General features: G+C 56.3%; 2 protein-coding genes across 4 annotated transcripts in view; one reads left to right on the plus strand and one right to left on the minus strand.

The window, feature by feature from the left end:
- LOC111160558 (transient receptor potential cation channel subfamily M member 4) overlaps positions 1–10,742 on the minus strand; it is a 39,536-nt gene extending 28,794 nt beyond the window's left edge. Inside the window, exons 1-6 of one of the 3 annotated variants that reach the window (XM_022523749.1) lie at positions 10,686–10,736; positions 7,724–7,791; positions 3,348–3,522; positions 2,850–3,030; positions 2,535–2,698; positions 2,086–2,269 (exon numbers count right to left, since the gene is read on the minus strand). In XM_022523749.1, the coding sequence (XP_022379457.1) occupies positions 2,086–2,269; positions 2,535–2,698; positions 2,850–3,030; positions 3,348–3,470 (652 nt within the window). In that variant the 5' untranslated portion in view covers positions 3,471–3,522; positions 7,724–7,791; positions 10,686–10,736. Of the gene's footprint in view, positions 1–2,085; positions 2,270–2,534; positions 2,699–2,849; positions 3,031–3,347; positions 3,523–7,723; positions 7,792–8,088; positions 8,119–10,685 lie in introns of those variants that run through there. The other 2 variants (XM_022523747.1, XM_022523748.1) reach the window with 2 other exon arrangements.
- On the plus strand, positions 9,541–13,221 carry LOC111160559 (histidine rich calcium binding protein). The gene is made up of 6 exons (XM_022523753.1): positions 9,541–11,361; positions 11,438–11,508; positions 11,989–12,057; positions 12,318–12,372; positions 12,814–12,850; positions 13,035–13,221. The coding sequence occupies exons 1-6, from the start codon at positions 9,696–9,698 to the stop codon at positions 13,069–13,071; spliced, it is 1,935 nt and encodes a 644-aa protein (XP_022379461.1). The 5' UTR covers positions 9,541–9,695; the 3' UTR covers positions 13,072–13,221.
- Positions 13,222–13,259: the final 38 nt, after the last annotated feature.

Below are 13,259 nucleotides of genomic sequence, written 5' to 3' on the forward strand. Positions count from 1 at the left end.
ATCGCAGGGTCCTAGGATCAAGTCCCACATCAAGCCCCTACTTTGAGCCCCGAATCGGATGCCCTGCTCAGCAGGGAGCCTGCTTCTCCCTCTGCCCCTCACCCCTCTCCCCTCCCGCTCTCTCTCACTCGTTCTCTCTCTCTCAAAAACAACTAAATAAAATCTTTAAATGAAAGAAAGAATAAACTATCTAAATACAATACATTGCTAAAGCCTAACAACAAAATCATGTAAGACAGTTTACTACTAATTCTATTTCCAGTAAAATAACAAATACATGTTACTTCTTTTCACACTCACCCAGGAGTTTTGAGCTAATGGAATGACGCAAGGAAGTAAAATCTGAATGCAGATGAATATTTTTTTTTAAGCTGGAAGAGACAAAGTTATCTATTGGAAGAAAACCTGACTTAGATTCTCAGAAAATTGGAGAGACTGCACTCAAAATAAATAAATATTAATAAAAGAGGATGGATACCAAAAAAATACACAAAAACCAAAAACTTTCTCCAAACTAGTAATGTCCCTTATTCATGTTTTCATAAAAATGATAAATTACCTGGGAATTAATTCATCCAGAAAGGTATGAGATTTTTATGAGGAAACTGACAAACCTTACTTAAGGACCAGGCTTAAATAAAGGGGAAAACAAACACCACGTTAAAATATCAAAAAGTGACATAAAATTCAATGCAGCTTGGGGAAAAGGGGGGGGGATAGAAGGAGTGTGGAGGTGTTTTCCCTTTTTTCTTTCTTTCTTTTTTAATTTATCTATTTGAGAGAGAAGGACAGCATGTGAGAGAGAGAGAGACAGAGCACAAGCAGGGTGAGGGGTAGGGGGTTGGGAGAAACAGGCTCCCTGCTCAGCACAGAGCCCTAGGTGGGACTCCATCCCAGGACCCCGAGATCATGGTCTGAGCTGAAGGCAGTCGCTTAACTAACTGAACCACACAAGTGCCCCTCTTTCTTTCCTTTTTAAGATTTTTTTTTTCCTTTTTTAAGTAATCTCTATACCCTATGTGGGGCTTGAACTCACAACCCCAGGATCAAGAGTCACAGGCTCCATTGACTGAGCCAGCCAGGCACCCCGTGCCCCTCTGGTCTTTTTTTTTTTTTTTTTAATTTTTTATTTATTTGACAGAGAGATGGAGAGCACAAGTAGGCAGAGTGGCAGGCAGAGGGAGAGGGAGAAGCAGGCTCCCTGCTGAGCAGGGAGCCCAATGCGGGGCTCGATCATGACCTGAGCTGATGGCAGAGGCTTAACCCACTGAGCCACCCAGGCACCCCTGTTTTGTTTTGTATTGTTTAAAGATTTTATTTATTTATTTGACAGAGAGAGATCACAAGCAGACAGAGAGGCAGGCAGAGAGAGAGAGAGGGAAGCAGGCTCCCTGCTGAGCAGAGAGCCCGATGTGGGACTTGATCCCAGGACCCTGAGATCACGACCTGAACTGAAGACAGAGGCTTAACCCACTGAGCCACCTAGGCACACCCCCCCCCCTTTTTTGATATATGCATTTAAATCTACAAATTTCCCTCTAGATACCACTTTGGTTGCATCTCTGACAGGCTCTGTAGGTCATACATTTCTTACCATTCAGTTCAAAATATTTTCTGGCTTTTTTTGTTTCTTTTTTGACTTGTGAGTTATTTACTGACCACAACTTGTGCAACGAATCTCACAGAAATAACACAGACTACAACAAGCCAGACTTGAGAATGTGCAGACGCTAGAGGATTCTGTCCACACGCACGGAGGCACGGCCAGAAGCCCTCCCTGCGCTACCAGAGGGCGGGGGGACCCTCGCGGCCAGAAGGAAAAGGCTTCTTGGGGCCGGTGATAGGTTTCTTGATCTGGGTGCTGGTTTCACACACGGATTCAGTTTCTTAAAACTTTACCAAGCCATCTGCTTCCGTGTCGCTTAGATTTCGAGACAAAGATTTTTTTAAAAACAGAGCAAATAGTGGGAGAAGGTACTAGACCGAAGATAACTCCTCGGCCCCTCAATCCCCAAACCTCGACCAGACCGGACCACGGGGACCCTGAGCCTCGCACCGTGGTCCCCTGTGGAGGAAGCCACTCACCACCCACGCCAGTCTTCTGCTGCGCGATGTAGGACTCAAAGCGGAGGCGAAAGCGGTTCTCGCCGCCCAGGCGGCCATGGGTGCCGTCGTCCACCAGGAAGAAGGCCGAGTAGTTGTAGTCGAGCGGAAACTGGACCCCATCCTCGCGGTCACCACGCCACGGGTACGTCGCAGGGAATGAGCCCTGGGCAACAATTGGCCAAACCAAAGAGTTTTTCCATCAGGATCAGGACAGACAGGAGCCCCTCCTCCCTCAGACTCCGGTCCGAGGCCCCAGACCCTCCTCCCTCGGACCCAGGGATCTAGGCCCTTAGCCCCTCCTTTCTCAGACCCAGGGGTATGGCCCCCCAACCCCTCCTCCCTTGGACCCAGGGATCCAGGCCCCCAGCCACCTCCTCCCACAGACTCAGGGTTCCCAGCCCCTCCTTTTCCAAGACTCTGGGTCCCACCTTGGGGTTAGTGAGGGCATCTCTATTCCGAACCACGCCCCAGGGGGCCACGCCCATGGCCACCACCTTGGTGCCGCCAGTGCTGGCCGTCTGGTGGTCCCGCACAGCCACACCAACGTGCCGGCCGATGCCCCTGTGCAGACCCCCAGTGACAATCCAGGCCCCTACACAGAGACCCAGAGAGTGATAGTCAGGTCCAGAGACACGGGTGTGCAGGGACAGAGAGAGTAAGACCAAAACCCCTCAGAGCTGGGGGGAGACCGCATCCACCCCAGAGAAATGGGGGACATGGGCAGGGGCCCCAGCCTCAGTCACCTGTGCTCTGGGCAGCCCGCACCAGCCCGCGACGCAGCAGGTCCTGCAGCCAGGTGTGGAGGGTGGGGCCCCCAGACCCCCCCAACACTGACACCACCAGGTTTGGGGCCGGGAAGCCCCATGTGCGGGTGACCAGATTATACACGGTAGCTGGATCCGTGCGGTCGGAAAGCCGGAGGAACTGCGGACACACAGGAGAAGGGGACATGGGGAAAGGGACACTGACAGAGAAGGGGACAGAGACGCAGAGAACAGAGATCCAGACAGAGAAGGATGGGGAGAACAGTAACCCAAGGGGAAAGGACAGAGACCCAGAGAGAAGGCGACAGACTTAGAAAAGACGGGGGTGGAGAGAGAGAGATTCGGGGAGAGGGGAAGACAGGGATGGGCAAACGGGGAGACAGCATCCAGCAGCGGCAACCCCAGATCTGACAGGGGCGTGGGGGGCATGCAGCCCAGCTCGCGGACCCCGGCCCTGCCCCGACGTGCAGGCCTCACATTGCTGGCCTTGCGGCCGGCGCCCAGGAAATCCAGGTCCCCGTAGGCATCGGTGGGCTTCTCTGTGGTGTGCAAGTCACTGTCCCACACGGTCACCACGGCTGCCCCGAAGGCATCCTCCATGGCCACGGACGGGTGGGCACTCCGGGGACGCCCGCACTGGCACAAGTCTCCTCTGGGGAGGAGGGGGAAGGGGAGCATGAACCCCAGGGGTGTCCCTCCGCACCCCCGACCCTAAGGATCCTGTAGAAGCAACCCCCTCCCCGCAGGTAGACGCATAGTCCGGCCGACTCTGGCGCTGCCCAGTGCTGGGAAGAAAATACAGCCAGAGCCAAACGGGCCAGCGGAAGGGAGCCACAGGGGCTCAAGGAAGCCAAGCGGGGAGGCAGCCCGGCCCCCCTCACCACGCCGCACTGCCCCAGCACCACCAACCATCAGGGGCCGGCCCGCTGCCCCCAGTCCGAACAGGAGAGAACCCTCGAGAAGGAAAAGCCAGAGGTTTCAGAGAGCGCTCAGAGGCGGGGGCAGCTGTGGGACATTGAGGTTCACCTCCCTGAGCCCCCATTTCCTCCTCAGATCCAGACAATGGTAAGGCAGTGAAATCACACGGTGCGAACTAAACAGAGGGCTGCGTGGAGAAACCACTGGCCCCAAGGGGGCGCAGAGCTTCACACAACCTTGCCTTCTTGGTGCCGCATCACTGTCAAGGGGGTAGGCTTCCCGGGCGCTAGAATGTCTGCAAGGCCTAACCCTTCGCTACTCTTTTGTCTGTTCTGGGTTTGTTTGTTTTTTTTTTTTTTTTAAGTTTACTTATTTAAGTACTCTTTACACACAACGTGGGGCTTGAGCCCACGGCCTAGAGATCCAGAGCTGCCTGCTCCCACTAACGGAGCCAGCCAGGAGCCCTGCTGCCCTGCTTCCTTTTTTTTTTTTTAAACAGAAAGAAGTCTCCGAAAATTGGGCTGCCAACAGTCCAGTTAGAAGGAAAATACCTTCATTTGCTTCTCATCATGACAGTCTTCTGTGGCTTCTTTCTTTCTCTTTGCGGCAAATGGAAGTTTTTTCATTTATGGTGATCAGAGACGAAACTAATGTTTCCCTTAAATGCACAAGTAGCCCTCACGTCCCTTAAATAAATGGACAAGCGACGGGCCTCGGAGTTTTCAAGAGCAAGCAACATAGGTTTGGGGAATGAAGAATTCATTCTAGACGGGACTGCACATAGCGGAGGAGACCCCAATCTACAAAAGCAGAGTGAGCTTTGACTTAAGGACCAGTTTCACAGGGGCGCCTGGGTGGCTCAGTGGGTTAAAGCCTCTGCCTTCGGCTCAGGTCATGATCCCAGGGTCCTGGGATCAAGCCCCACATCGGGCTCTCTGCTCAGCAGGGAGCCTGCTTCCTCCTCTCTCTCTCTCTCTCTCTGCCTGCCTCTCTGCCTACTTGTGATCTCTGTCTGTTAAATAAATAAATAAAATCTTAAAAAAAAAAAAAAAAAGGACCAGTTTCACAGAAGAATACCACCGGGGGTACACGGATCTGTTAAAAGCTGTAAAGACGCTGAAACAGCGGCCATCAATCCACACCGCGGATGGACGGAACACACTCAGCCCGGCTCTTGGCGCAGTGTGTACAGTGAAGGACACATCCTTTCTCATTTCTGAGTCCACCTCCAGGGACCCGGCCTGCCTCAGTTGACCCTGTTGGTCCTTTCACCTATCTCAGTCCCATCCCTAGACCCCCTCATTACCTTCCATCTACTTCGCACTAGTCCTTGAGGATAAAACTTCTGCATGGAATGGTCCAGAACTTAAGCTGTCTAGTCTAGTTGACCTTAGCCACATGTGGCTGGTTACATTTAAATAAATTAAAGTTAAATACAATTAAGAATACAGTTCCTAGGTCACTCTGGCCACATTTCAAGTGCTTGGGAGCCACAGGGGGCCAGTGGCTGCCATACTGGACGTGGATATAGAACATTTCCCCCATTGCAGAAAGTTCTGGTGGACAGAACCGGCAGAATCCCCACTCTGCACTTCTCACCTCCTACCTCTCTTTCTCTCTGTGGCCGCTGACACTGTTCCTGACAACATCAGCAAGGACCATCATATCCCCAAACACAACAGCCTCTATTCAAGTCTCGTGTGACGATCATAAAATGGCACTGGTCACAGCTCAAAGACTGATCCTAAGAAACCTTTCTGTCCCTTGGCAGGGTTCGCCTGCTCCCCTGGCTGCCTTGTCCCTGCCACATCCGTAGCTTTTCTTTCTCGGTGCCTCCCTCGAGTGGTGGTGTTCCCAGAAGCCCAGACCACAGGGCTTCCCTGCATGGATCTCAAAGTTGATGCCCCAGGGGCCAAGAAAGTAATTTAGGGAAAAGAAGCATCAGGTGTGGGAGCTGAGCATCTGCCTCCGGCTCAGGGCATGATCTCAAAGTCCTAGGATTGAGCCCTGCATCCTGCTCAATGGGGAGCCTGCTTCTCCCTCTGCCTCTGCTGCTCCCCTGCTCCGTGGGGAGCCTGCTTCTCCCTCTGGCTCTGCTGCTCCCCCTGCTTGTGCTCGCTCTCTCTCAAATAAATAAATAAAATCTTTAAAAACAAAAAACAATAAAAAATAAAAGTTCTCTTCTGTGCAAAAAAAAAGGCCATAAAGTTGCTAGCACACCTTCCCCAACTTTGCACATATCCCCCCCGACGTTTTACCTTCTACAGTTTCAGTTACCATCTTCAGCTAAGACTTCTTGAATGCTGCACAGAAGTCACAGACCCAGGTCTGCAGTGTCCCCTAGTCCCCTCCGAGGCCCCTGACATGTGAAGACCCATGCTGAGCTTGGAAATACTCCCCAGACCCACTCATCCTCCTGGATTCCCCATCCTGGGGACAACCCCACTATCTCCCAGGTCCCAGACCAGATGTTCAAGACATCCTCCCCTCCTCTTACTCCTCAAATCCAGCGGTCCCCAAGCTCCTGTCCCCATCCCCATCCTGTGTCCCCACAGGGGTAGGCCTGGCTCAGGACTCTTCCTGTCCCACCCAGACCCTAGCCCAGCCTTTCCTGTGGCTTCTTGAACTCCTCTTCATCCTCACACAATCCCCAGAGGCTCTTTCCACACTCAGAGCTGATCCCGCCCCTCCCACTGCTTCCCAGCACCCCAGGCCAAAGTCTAGGCTCTTGAGGCCAGTGACGTTTGGCCCGCCCTCCTCCACGTAGACCTCCTACACCTTGAACTTTGCACATGTTCTTCTCACGCCTTTAAATGCACGCTCTCCTCTCCCTGACGCCTTCAACTGTCAAATGCCAGCTCATCCTTCAAATGCCACCTCACCGGCCCCTCCTCCTCCAGAAGCCACCTGTGACACCCTGTGTGCCCTCCTCAGCCATAGCCAGACCGGAGAGGGCCCAGCTGCTTGTCATTCCGAGCTCCCATCTCTCTACCTTAGTCCTCGTCCCACCAGACCAGAGGTCCCTACACTGCCTCGGCCACACTCCCCACCAGTAAAAAGGTCTGGAGCACTCGCCCCCAGTAACGTCCATCTGTTTATTTGGGCATCATTGCAAGCCTTACTGAACTACTATGTTCCCAGGACTCACTAAGTGAGGAATGGTGACATCTCCCATGCCCACCACGATGGTCTTGAAAACAACTTCAAAGCCAGAATCCACTGGAGAGACCGTCCCTGAAGGCCAGGGGCTCCCCGAGATAGGCAAATGCTGCACAGGCCTCATGCAAGTGTCCCAGCCACCAAGCCCAAGCACGGGGCCTCCCCCAGAAGTAACTGCTACCTTCCAGGAGTCATCGCGGGCATTTTCCAGCACCAACCACATGCTGGGCCCCGTTCCAGAAATTCACAAGCAGGTACTTGTTTAAATCCTCACAATAAATGCCCACTCAAGACGTAAGGCCTGGCTTTACAGCAGGTGACAGCTGAGGCCCAGGGATATGAAAGGATTTACCCAAAGCCACACAGCACCAGTCCCGGGTGACATCTGAACCCTGCCAGGGCCTGTGCTCCTGATAATTACGCTCCCTTGGGAGCACTGAATGCAGGCTTCTTGGGTGAATGAATGAACGAACGAACGAATGAATGAAACAAACAGCCAAAAGGAAAAGAAAGTGACGCAAGAAGACGCAGAGAAGAGACACAGGGAAAGAAAGAAACAGAACTAAGCCTGGGGCTTTAACACTGACCCTGCCCAAAGGGAAATTGGAAGAGTCTGCACGGACCCAAACCCTCCCCAAACCCTCCCCCTGGAGAAAGCGCCACCAGGGCACGCCCTTGGAAGTGACCGCAGTGACAGGAGGGGAGCGGGGAGCGAAGGTGGGCGGGGTCAGCGGGCCGGGACGCTCCGGGGTCGATCCCAGGGGCGAACTCCTCACCCCGCATCTGTGGGGTCAACGATGAATGTCGTGCACGTCTTCTTCTTGAAGATCTTGGGGATCCAGCTCTGGGGACAGGAACAAGGGGTGGGAGGGCTCCAGCTCAGTCCTATGGATACGAGTCCCCCATCCCGCACCCTTCCCCGGACCCAGGAGTCTGGGACCCCAGCGCCTTCCTCCCCCAGCCTCAGGACTCCCCTAGCCCCCCACTCCTATCTGTCCCCAATGACCCAGGAGTCCGGAGCCCCCCAACCTCCGGGATCCCCCACCCCAACCCCCTCCCTCATCTGAACCAAGAATCTGGGTCTCCAGCACCCTCCTCGCTGGGAACCCGGAGGCCAAGCCTGGGAGTCCGGCCGCCGTACCTGCTCCTTCTCCGGCCCCACCATGCTGCCGCAGCCGCCGCAACCTAACCGACTCCCCACATTCCCTCCACCAACCCCGATTCCAGACCCGCCCAGGACAAACCGGATCCGCCACTTCCCAGCCGGGGCGGGGCCAGGTCTGGGGGGGGCGGGGAGTCCTGCGGATGCGAAAACGAGAGGCGGGGCAAAGGGACAGTCGGACCGGCCAGTCGAAGACCCAGAGGGGGCCTGAGAGCCAGAGAGAGGGGGCCAGAGAGCCAGAGAAGGAGGGACAGAAACCAAGAAAAGGGGTGTCAGAGATCAGAAAGAGACAAATCCAGAAAGAGGGCACAGAGATCCAGAGAAGGAGGGACAAGAGACTGAGAGAGGGAAAAGGAACCAGAGAGAGGAGAACAGGACCCAGAAAAGGGATGTCAGAGACGGGAGAGAGAGAAACGGAGATTGGGGTGGGGAGGGGGGAGACAGAGACCCAAGATGGAATGCCAAAGGTAGGGAGGGGGTACATTAATCTATGGTGGGGGGGCGGGCACAAAAACTTAGGTAGGGGGCAGAGAATCAGAAAGGGGGTGAACAGAGATTTGGGGGGGTACACTGTCTCAGAGAGAGAAATACAAAGAGTTGGGTGGAGAGCAGACACTCCGAGTGACAAGATAGTAGAATCCTGTGGCTGGGGAACAGTGGGTGGCAGAAATGAGAGAGGGAGTCCCATAAAGAGGGCTGGGGATCCAGAGGGCCAGGGCAATAGTGACAGGGTGAGGAGTGGGAGATAGTGACCCACAGACAGGCAGGGCCACGTGTCTCCTGCCAGCTCTCACAGGGACAGCTGCGGCCTAGCTGGGTAACCTGAGCCCCCCCCCCCCCCCCCCCCCCGCTGTATTTATAGCCCTGGCCTGGCCTGGTCTCCTGCCCTTGGCTCCAGGGACAGCAGGTCACAGGTGTGTGTGCTGGAGCGAGCTCCTTCCACCCGTCCAGGGCCTCCATACTGTCATCCACACTCTCGGCAAAGGCTCCCCGCTCTGGCCAGAAACTCCCCAGAATCCAATCCCAATCCTTCCGTGGCAGAGGTCTCTCCTCTCAGATGGGTCCCTCCAGCCCCCACAGTTGTCTTAGGCTCCCCCCAACTTGGCCCACTAAAAGTCTACCCATTATCTTTGCTGCTACAAAACATGAACTTGTTGGCAACCAAGTCAAGCCCTTGGTCCCCAGTCCTGGCCAGGCTGAGACCCCTTCACCTGCCCCTTCCCCAGCTCTGGGAGGAGGAGGAGCAGGAGGGGAGGGGCAGGCGGGGACTGACCCAGAATAACTCAGGGCAGAAAGTAAATTTAGCCACAGAGAGGGGAGGAGAGAGACCCTATTGGCTGGGAGGTGGGGAGGGAGGGCCTGAGAGGGGGGTGAGGGGGCTCCTGAGACAGCCTCCGAGGGGGGTCCAGCAGTGAGGGCCCGGAGGAAGGCAGACAGCAGAGGCAACAGGGGACATAGCAAAGGAAAGACACAAGCAGAGAGAACCAGAAGGACCCAAAAAGGGGCAAGGAACGCAACACTCGTCCACCGAGCCACAGAGGCAGCTGGAGCCAGCCCTGGGAGAAGCTCGCTGCCTGTCTGTCCCCATGGGCCACCGGGGGCCATGGCTGCACACTTCTCTCCTCTGGGTGGCCGTGGCCAGTCTGCTCCTCCCCCCTGCCATGACCCAGCAGCTGAGAGGGGCTGGGCTGGGCCCCAGCAACTGGAACAACAATGCGGGAGTCGTGGGGCCCTCAGAGGACGTGTCTGGTGACTTTGGCCACCCCACGCACAGCCACAGAGGCCACAGAGATGAGAACGAGGACGTCTCCAGGGAGTACAGTCACGGAGACCACAGGTACCAAGTCCACGAGGTCAGAGAAGAGAATATCCCGGATGAGGAGGTCTTCACCGAACATGCTCGGCAGGCTTATGGGCACAGAGGCCATGGGAACGAAGATGTGGATGATTCAGACGAGCCCGGACCCCACTTCCCCAGCCACAGAAGCCAGGGCCACCAAGATGAGGATGAGGAAGGATCCAGCAAGGATCACCATCATACCATCAGGCACATCCATGGAGGCCACGGAGAAGAGGATGATGAAGATGAGGAGGAAGGGGTGGTCTCCACTGAGTATGGACACCAGGCCCACAGGCACCAAGGCCACGAGAGGGAAGAGGATGAAGACCTCTCAGATGAACATCCCCATCATGTCCCCAGCCACAGGCACCGAGGCCATGGAGAAGAAGAAGGTGGTGATGATGATGATGATGTCATCTCCACTGAATACGGACACCAGGCCCACAGGCACCGAGGCCACAGGAAGGAAGAGGATGAAGACCTCTCAGATGAACACCACGATCATAGCCCCAGTCACGAACACCGAAGCCCCAGAGAAGATGAGGAAGAGGACACGTTCACTGAGGATGGATACCAGGCCCACTGGCACCGAGGCCATGGGAGGGAAGAGGATGAAGACATCTCAGATGAACACCATCACCATATCCCCAGCCATGGACACCGAGGCCATGGAGACGAAGATGGGGATGAGGATGAGTCTACCGAACACTGGCACCAGATTCCCAGACATACTCACCTTGGAGATGAGGAGGAAGAGGAAGAGGAGGTCACAGTCACGTTCAGCCACCACGTTGCAAGCTCCCAACACCCGGGCCCCGAGAGCACGGAGGAGGACGACTTTCCAGATGAATATAAGTCAGTAGCCCCTGCCCATAGAGTCCCCAAGGACGAAGACGAGGACATCTCTGACAAGCTTGGTCACCAGGCTCCCAGCCACAGGCAACAAGGCCACCAAAATGAAGGGCCTGGCCACAGAGGGTCTGCGGAAGATGAGATTAGCCACCAGCCCCTGGAACACATGGGGGTCAAGGATAGAAGCCATTTGAGGGAGAGAGATTCTGAGGATGGAGAGAAGAAGGAAGACCGGAGCTCCCACGAGGAAGACGATGAAAGCTCAGAACAGGGAGAAGGCACCCGCCATGGCAGCCTAGATGAGCAGGATGAAGAAGATGAGGAGGAAGGTCATGGCCTCAGCCTGAGCCAGGAGGAGGAGGAGGAAGAGGAGGAGGAAGAGAAGAGGGAAGGGAAGGCTGAGGTTCAGACCCCACTGAGCCAAGACCACCGGGAGGGGGAAGAGGAGGAGGACGGGCTGGAGGAAGAGGAGCTCCCCTTCACCATCATCCCTAACCCGATGGCCAGGAGGGAGGTGGCCGAGGGTGGCTCCAGTGAGGAGCAGAGTGGCGAGGACACGGGTAAGTGGTCTGGCCAGGTGGGGGGCAGGGAGGAGCGGAGTCAGCACGCTTCACTGCTGCTCTCCTGTCCCCACAGATCTGCAGGGGGCCCAGGAGTACAGCAACTACCAGCCTGGGTCCCTGTGCGGCTACTGCTCCTTCTGCAATGTGAGTGCCCAGCCCAGGTCCATCTTCCAGGCTGTTCCTGGAATTTGTCCCAGGGTTCTAAGGTGCCTGGGGGCAGTGCCAGGTGAAGAAGGATGCTTCTGGGGCCATGCAGCAGGCAGACTGGAGGCTGGGAAGCTGAGAAGGAGGCCGGGGCAAGGGTCCGGGAGGAAGTGGGGCCTGAGCTGTACTCGCCAACTCAGGGATGGAGGGGAGGGTCTGTGGCGGAGTCGAGGGTGGGTGGAATGGGACTGGGGTCTGGCAGGCTGTGGGGAGAACAGGGAGAAGGCATGAAGAGAACACCCACAGGTCCAACCCACAGCGACAGGGGGACCTCGCAAGAGGGGAACAAGGGGGAAGCTGCTGAGCTCGGTGTGGGAGGTAATGAGCGTGGGGAGCTGGGGAAATGTCCAGGGGGCAGGGTGAAGGGCTGGCGGGTGGCTCTTAAATGGTATCCCCAAACCTGAATCCTCCTGTCCCCAGAGATGCACTGAATGTGAGAACTGTCACTGCGATGAGGAGAACATGGGGGAGCACTGCGACCAGTGCCAGGTGACACTTTCCCGAGACCCAGGTTCCACCACGCCCCAGGACGGCAGGGGGCCCCCTGGACACCCACAGTCCCAAATCCTGGCCGCTGCCTTCAGACTGACCCAACCCTCTATCCCCATCCCTGGTGCTACCTTGACTCCACACTCGATCCCGCCTCTAACCTTAACCTCCGACTAGGGCCCCTGGCCGGCACCCGCCCCCATCCCGGCTCCGCCCCGACCAAGTCTTACACTTGTGCCTCTCCCCATCCCCACCCCCAGCACTGCCAGTTCTGCTACCTCTGCCCTCTGGTCTGCGAAACGGTCTGCACGCCGGGTAAGCCAGACAAACTCCGTGGAGGCAGAGCCCAATCCGACAGGCGGGCCTGGGAGGCTGCAGGGCGTGGCTAGGCGCGGAGGCGGGGCCAAGGCTGGGAGTCCGAGGGCGGGGCGGAGCGCGCACGGAGAGGCGGGGCCTGGGCCGAGGGAGGGGTGGGGCTAGATACTGAGGCCTACTTAGGCCAGGGGTGGCAGGTTGAAGGACGGGCCTGCTGAAGCAGGTAGAATTGGAAAAAAGGGGGTTTCAGGAGAATGGGAACACCAGGAGCACGGAGAGAGGCGCAGGACCTTGAAAGGAGTGCTAACAGAAGGAATTCAATTTAGGGAAGGAATTAGGACAAGGGGGAGCGGCGGGGGGGGGGGGGGCAGAGCTAGTCTGGATTCCAGGTTCCTCTACTTTCGCCTGTGGTGTACCACTCAAGCCTCTTTTCTCCCACAGGAAGCTACGTCGACTATTTCTCCTCCTCCCTGTACCAGTAAGTGTGTGGAGGGGGGCAGTTTGAGGGCCCTGTTTAGAGAGGCGCAGTCCCGCTGAGTGACTGGACGACCCTGGGACTCCATTGCCCTGTCGGTAAAAATGGGCAGGTTAACATCCCCATCGAAGCGCCTGGGGCGAGCCTTGGGCACTTGGGCTGTCTAACCTCACGTCCTCCTCTCCAGAGCCCTGGCGGACATGCTGGAAACTCCGGAACCCTGACCATGGGGCTGCGGTGCAGACGCACCTGCCTGGCCCTCCGACCCCTTCCCATGAGCCATATTTATTGAATTGCAGTATGAATAAACATGCTCCCCGAAACCTCGTCGTCAGGCGTGGGGTCCGGATTCTCGGGGCACCAGGGAAGGAGCGGGTGGGGATTTGGGACTTAGACTCATGGGTGGGAGGGA

The sequence above is a fragment of the Enhydra lutris genome, unplaced genomic scaffold (assembly GCF_002288905.1).
Source record: "Enhydra lutris kenyoni isolate GAN:26980312 unplaced genomic scaffold, ASM228890v2 scaffoldscaffold77, whole genome shotgun sequence".
Taxonomy (NCBI): Eukaryota; Metazoa; Chordata; class Mammalia; order Carnivora; family Mustelidae; genus Enhydra; species Enhydra lutris.

Bases quoted from the DNA above. Each gene is read 5' to 3' on its own strand.
- LOC111160559 (XM_022523753.1), top strand. From the start codon at position 9,696: ATGGGCCACCGGGGGCCATGGCTGCACACTTCTCTCCTCTGGGTGGCC. The intron at 11,362-11,437 runs GTAAGTGGTCTG...CTGTCCCCACAG, and splicing joins GCAGAGTGGCGAGGACACGG to ATCTGCAGGGGGCCCAGGAG. The intron at 12,373-12,813 runs GTAAGCCAGACA...TTTCTCCCACAG, and splicing joins CGAAACGGTCTGCACGCCGG to GAAGCTACGTCGACTATTTC.